The sequence below is a fragment of the Parasteatoda tepidariorum genome, chromosome 8, assembly GCF_982258835.1.
Source record: "Parasteatoda tepidariorum strain Cologne lab strain chromosome 8, Ptep-v5.0, whole genome shotgun sequence".
Classification (NCBI taxonomy): domain Eukaryota; kingdom Metazoa; phylum Arthropoda; class Arachnida; order Araneae; family Theridiidae; genus Parasteatoda; species Parasteatoda tepidariorum.
Genome location: NC_141762.1, coordinates 87,728,915 through 87,736,014, shown reverse-complemented (window position 1 = coordinate 87,736,014; position 7,100 = coordinate 87,728,915). Strand labels below are relative to the sequence as shown.

Below are 7,100 nucleotides of genomic sequence, written 5' to 3'. Positions count from 1 at the left end.
CATTGTGTTATAATAGAGAAATTATGATTATTTTTTTATTGTTGCAGTACATTGTGTTTTCTAAGAAAAAAGAAAAAATCACTATGCATTTATAATAGTAATTTCTTTTGAATAAAAAGTTTGCCTTACATTTAAACCGCTTGGAGTTAATTTTTGTAAATTGCGTGATGATTGATGAGACATAAACTTCGTAATTTTTTAAACATAATATTTAAAATAATTACTATTCATCGAATTAAATATAAAGGAATGGTTTTAGAATATTCGATTTGTAAACGTTATAGTTTTGTTCGCTTAGTATACGTTGAGAATGTATATCTTAGCAAATATTGACAGAAATTTACTTTGAAGTCAGTATGAATTACAACATGTTTATGGAGAAAAAATTATTTCTTCTTATTGACAAAATCGACATTTTAAATTATCTCTTCACTAACAGATTTTACCAATAACCGGAAAAGAGAAAAATTTGATTTGTTTTCCTTTTTATAAACATAATTTAATCCAAAATTGTTTTCATATTAACAACTTTTCAATAACAGTTACATCAAATTTTTTGTAATGTAATTATAAAATAATGATGAATTTAAGCCGTACTTTTTTTATATTATTGAATGATGTTGTTGGAAGAATTAAATATATATATATATTTATTAGAATAATTTCTTTAAAAGAAAAGTTTGAATTATATTTAAATTATTCGTGTTACTTTTGAATAATTTAAATATCATCTACATGTAATAGTTACAATAAACGTAATCATTGATCAAGTCTGAGCATTTCTGCGCAATGCTTGAATAAAAAAGTCTGAAAGTTGTAATGATTCTCCAACTTTTAATTTAAAAATGTTTCTGGCACATCATTTCATGTATCATTTAATCCAGGTAAATTGTTTTCCAAAATTTCAAAAAAAAAATTTTAAAAAAATTATAAAATAATAAAGTCTAATACATTAAGTAATATTAATAATATATAAGTAATATAATATAAGTAATATATAATAGGAGTAATACCATAAAAATATTAAATAGTAAACAAACTTAAGAAAGCATAATACTATTACAAATAAAGGGAGACACACATCTACAAAAATTAAGCTATTTTTTACTATTTGTGGAAAGGAAAAACAGATTAGGATATGGAGAAAATCATTCCAGTAAAATTACTGTTATTGCGATGACATTTATGGTGAAAAAACAACACAATTCACTATAATAACACTAAAATATACTGTATTTAATTGATTTTTTCCTCAATTATACTGTACGTATGGTAACGGTTAAACAGAAGTTCTGATTTTTGTAACTACATTTCTTTTTGCAACTCATTTTGTAGAAAATACAAAATTGAAAAGCAAATTTAACTGAAAATGGTTTTTATGCATTGCTCTAAAAATCAAGATAAAGTAACCACACTTTACCACTTTTACTAAATTTTATCTCATTATCATAAATTTTACCATTTTGTTCCCATTGAGCCAGAAACTTGGAGTATTTTACCATATTCTGGTAGTTTTCACCATATTTTTTTCTATACATTTTTTTCTCTCTAGTTATGAGAGAATAGGTTTGAGAACATGCGTCATTGTACCAATTTCCTATTATATTTTTAAAATTAAATAAAACACAAGTATTTGCTTTGTTTAAGTCAGAAGAATTATTTCTATACTCACAGCAAAGCTTACCTTTGAAAATTACCGAAGTTTTTTTTTTTTTTTTTAATGGCAGGCTCTTATGGTTTGTCCCATTGGCCACAGAAATGTAAGAACTGCTACTCTCTTCTCGTTACCCAGTGGGCACCTGTGGCGAAGTCACGGCGGTGGAGCAGCGTCGCCCACGTCACACAACCACAAACCCGTTTATACAGCGGGTCACATTCACACTATCGCACACAAAGGGGAAAGAACATAGAGCGCAGAGAGAAAGAAACATCCATGTCCCGAGCAAGAATCGAACCAGCGACTAGCAGCTACGCAGTCTAACCACTCGGCTACCAGGTCGGTGAATTAATAAAGTTAAAACTTCCTTTTTAACACCATTTTTAGTGGTTTTGCTGAATAGTGCTTATAATAGCTAAATTTGACGAATTTTCAAAATTATTGTAAAAATATTTCACGACAAACTTTTTAACAAAATCTATATATATATATATATATATATATATATATATATATATATATATATATATATATATATATATATACTATAAATTATTATATGTGCGATATGGCTCTGTATTTAATCAACTTATCGTTTAATTATCTTTGTAACTTATGTAGAGAAGCGTAGGTCAAATTTAATACTGATATTGCTGATATTGATGATTTTGCTGATAAATATTAACTGGCGTCTTAGTTATACGTGTGGATATGGGAAGACTTCTTCTGCTTCTTGAAGTACGTGTCCAATTTACAAGTGGCAAAGTATTGAAGGATACAAAAATTCTGCTTGTATTAAGCAGTTTATTCCTTTAAAGAGCGCTGTACGTAATCTGATGTTTTTAATTACATTATATTGTTATTTAAAAATTAGTTCATTTAATTTCTTTGTTTAATTACCTCACTTGAGTTCTAATTATATATTTTTTTCGTTCCGTCACATCTTATATGTAATAATTTTGCTAGATGATAAATGAAATATTGTCTAATTTATTATTAATTTATAAATTGTTCTCAACTTTTTTTTATTTCGAGGATGGATTTTTCATCCACACTAATTGATTCCACAGCTAAAAACACGCAAGATGTCAAAATCATCACACTATTTTCTGGACCTATTTCATAATAAATGAGTGATGGCGCTTATCCTCATATATTAAATATAAATCAACACATAACGTTGCGAGCTTTCCTATCGCATTTCTTTGCCAAAAAGGTGACAAACATGCAATGATCATAGAAACTAAATAATACTCCATATATCCCTCAAGAATTCAGCGAAGACTAGAGTTATGGATTTTAACAATGTAAGTCATTTGTTTATAATAAATATTGTAAGGATATTTTACTTTGCTAAGTATTCACTGCAAGAGGAATGAGATGATGTTTAATTTGATATTTCAATAAATTTATTCCAATGTTCCAGTAAAAATGAAAAACAAATTTTTTAGTAGAATATAATTTTTTTTAATGCTAATTACTTATTTCATGACCATAAATATTTAGTAATTTTATTAAGATAGTCGAACATTCGTTTTTACCCTCAATAAATTGTAAGTTTAATATCATATATAATTATTAACATATTATTATTGCGAAAAAGCTGAATTATTATCACAGAAAAATAACACAATAAAAGAGTTATTTTATTATAACAGATACGTAATAATATTTTACCATAGATAAATAGAAATTGTATTATTCACAGTTAATTTTCTAAAAAGCAGTGAAATAGACAAGACCACTACAACAACAAGAACAATTATCAAAAAAATACAATTTATTAAAATATTATGTATTGTGTATGCGAATATTGTTGTATGTAAACTTCTTGAAGACGAGGAAATTTCGTGTGGCGTGTGTGCAAAAGAACCCCATATATGTATATCCATATTTGAAGTACCGGATCCTTCAAAAATAAGCTGTGTTTATTTAGAGAAAGTACGTTTTCATTTTTTTAATTTAATTAGAAAGTTGCAACGAACAATGTTGGTTAACGTTTTAAGACAAAACCATTCAAGATTTAGTGCATGGAAATATGTTTTTTCTTAGCATATTTTAACTTATTATATAGCTCAGAAAAACGGTTCCGCAGCTGAAAGTGTAGATCCTTACCTTGTTTGTAATTATGTTACAATCAACGAACGGAGGAGAGCGATGATAATCAAGTTTTTGTACCAGAAATTAAAAACATCGTATTTTTACAAAATGTATGGTATTTAAAATTTACTACCCAACATTTCCACTAAACCAAATTTACGAAAAATCTTAATTTTAAAAATTAAATTTTTAATTAACTTTCCACGTGTGATTAACGGAACTATTTAATCAATTATTTTATATCCTTTTTTTCTGTTTTTCTAAAACTGCCACTTCAATTTATTTGAATAATATACTAATCTATTTCGTTTAATTTTTACTAGTACTTAAAGTCTTTCTTTGAATTAACACTCGTTTTAAATAATTGTCAAGCTCCTTCTCGAGTCTCAGAACAATGTTAGCTAATGCCAGTTAACTGATAAGAATTTAATAACTCGGTTCGAAACGTCTCATTGATTATATTAAATAAGTACAACCTTTTTCCCTAAGAACAGACAAACTAGTTATTTATTTACTTTATTGTTTCTTATTTGTTTGATTTGTGTAAAGTAAATACATATAGGTGCAACTCCAAAAAACCGCAACTGTTTGCTTTGTTTTTTAACTGAACAAATTCAAACCGCAATTTTTGACGTTTAAACTTATATATTACACCGATAACTTTATGGAAGCCGAGATTTAAAAAAAGATTTTAAAAAATATACTTTTGTTAAAACTATTTTCAAATTTAGCACAATTCACAAGATATTATTATAGTATTTGGAAAATGCCTTCTTTGTTTAAACAACAAGTACTAAAAATTGAAATTTGTAAAAAGATTCTATTTTTAGAAACATAATCATTTGAAATATGAAATAAGAAGATATATAATTTTTGAACCTATTTTAATAAAAAAAATCGCAGCAAGAGGATTAAATTACTTTCTGCAAAGAAAAATAAATACAAATGTTTCCCATATTTCGTCATTAGAGGATGAGAATGAACAACCCTCTCAATAATTTCATCATTTACAGAATTTAAATCAGTTTGAACGAAACATATTATTGCTTGAAAGCTAAAACGAGAAACAATTTTACTATTATTATTTATTTAAGCCTATTCTAATTTCTCGATAGTGGTATCAATGATAAGGATAGACGTTGGAAGCCCCGTTTATAAATGTGATACTATAAATGCATTAAATCATAAGCTTGAATAATTTATTTTAAGTGGAATATTTCATTTTAATTTTAAGCAAACAACGGCGTAAAGGTAAACTCTATCAAAGTACGTCTAAAATTTACCCAAAATATATTTAAATAAATTTTAGAATCAATAAATAAAAAATACATTTTTAAATAATTTCGAGTAAGACAAATGGCGTCTGAAGGGCAGATTTGCTGGCACTCTTTCGGGAACACTAGGTGGGCCAACGTTGCTCCCACAGTAAGGACAGACCGTACAGAGAAGGAAATAACAACAATGCCTTGCCCGGGATTTGAACCCAGAACCTTTCTGCTGCAAGTCCCTTACATCTACAAAGGCTGGTCGGCTGTTCGAAGAAATAAACATTTGTATTTTAATATTTTAATAGGGTTCACGCAGTCCTTAAAAATGTAGGAGAACCGTAGCATCAATATTGTAATTATAAAGCTATATTTTTTTAATTTAAAATTCTGAAACCAAATATTTAGAGTAAATGAAATTGAACATTTTAGTGAATGTAAATGTAAAAAATTACATTTTACTTTATTAGTATTGCTGCCACCATTTCAGTACCATAAGGATTTTACAAGCTCCATTTAAAAAAGGAGTATCGTATCAGATATACACCGAAGAGCCATTGCATTATGACCACCCCGGTAATAACATGTAGGACCACCTTTCGCCCTCAAAATTGCTAGCACCCGCCATGATGGCATTGATTCCACAAGGTGCTGATAGGTAGTCTGAGGTATCTGGTACCAAGCGTTCACCAACTGGTCCTGCAATTCCTTCACATTGCAAGGGGGTAGCGTGGCAGCACGAATTTGGTTTTCCTAGTAGGACCACAAATGCTGTATTGGATTAAGGTCAGGTGAATTTGGGGGCCAAGACATGACTTGGAAGTCACTGGAATGTTCCTCGACGATTTGACCCTTATGGCATATTGCATTATCCTGTTGGTAAACACCATCTCCCGCAGGAAAAACTGTTGCCATGAATGAGTGAACCTGGTCTGCTTTTTTCAAGTAGCTTACAGACGTCAGGGATTGTTCTATGAGGATTATGGGTCCTAATGTGCCCCATGAAAACATTGCTCCTGGGCGAGAAATCATGAAAACCTGGGTGAGCCCATTGTTATAGATGGAGGGTAGTCATAATGTAATGGCTCTTCGGTGTATATAGTGATGGTGAGAATCATAAAATAAGCTTGTAAATTAAGGGAAAAAACAATGAAATCATAGTAGCGATATTTCGTGATAAATGCAGTTGATCGTAAATGAATAACATGTTCAGCGACATTTTGTGGTGAATTTGTGAAAATGAGTTCAGAATTCATCGAAAGATCAGGATGCTATTTACGAATCATCTTTATTCAAACCAATCAAAACTGTGCACCTCAAATGTTAGACAGAATTGACTGATTTTTCAGACAACGAATCCTACAATATACAACATATTATTACAACATGTTTCGCTTAAACATACTTATTTCAATGATTTTAAAATGTTACTTTACATTCACCAATTTCTTCAGTGATCGTAACTATAAAGAAGTATCGTAAATAATAAAAAAAAACCTAGTGAATGCTCAATAGAATTACCATACACTCTAAAAATTTTTCAGGAACTTTTTTTTTGTTTTTTTCTTGTTGTTAGTTTCTCTAAAATTTTTTGCCTATAAGACTCTATCAAAGCTGTAAAAATAAATCTAAACATTTGTATATAATTATAATAAGTTACCTAAATTTAATTTTAGTATGAAATCCTCATATAAATGGAGTATAAAACATCATAAAAAACAAAAATAATGTCAGATAAAAAATATTCATGTGTTCAAATATTAATAAGCTTGAAAAAACATAACTCTATATATATGAAAATGAATGTTTGTCTGTGTGTCCTTTATAGACTCCTATACCATCCGACCGAAAGTTATGAAATTTGGCATACAGATAGTTTCAAACACGAGGAAGGTCACTGTCGATATTAGAACATTCTTCGACAAATCTTTCTAATAGGATGAGAGAAAAACGAAATGGAATTTTCTGATTGGTTAAGAGTTAAACAGTTTTTGTAATTTAACCAATCAATTTTAACTTATTTTAAAGATACATTAGTGATAATTGCTAGCTTATAGCTTTATTTGATCAAAAAATGG

The 7,100-nt window shown here is 28.6% G+C and overlaps 1 protein-coding gene across 2 annotated transcripts in view; it reads left to right on the top strand.

The window, feature by feature from the left end:
* The first annotated feature begins 1,757 nt into the window (after positions 1-1,757).
* Positions 1,758-7,100, top strand: part of LOC107442477 (epithelial sodium channel subunit gamma) — a 56,392-nt gene continuing 51,049 nt past the window's right edge. Inside the window, exon 1 of one of the 2 annotated variants that reach the window (XM_087169278.1) lies at positions 1,758-1,996. Coding sequence is in view for 1 of the 2 variants with exons in the window: in XM_071181117.2 (XP_071037218.2) it covers positions 2,950-2,964 (15 nt within the window). In the remaining variant the exon portion in view is untranslated. Of the gene's footprint in view, positions 1,997-2,719; positions 2,965-7,100 lie in introns of those variants that run through there. The other variant, XM_071181117.2, reaches the window with a different exon arrangement.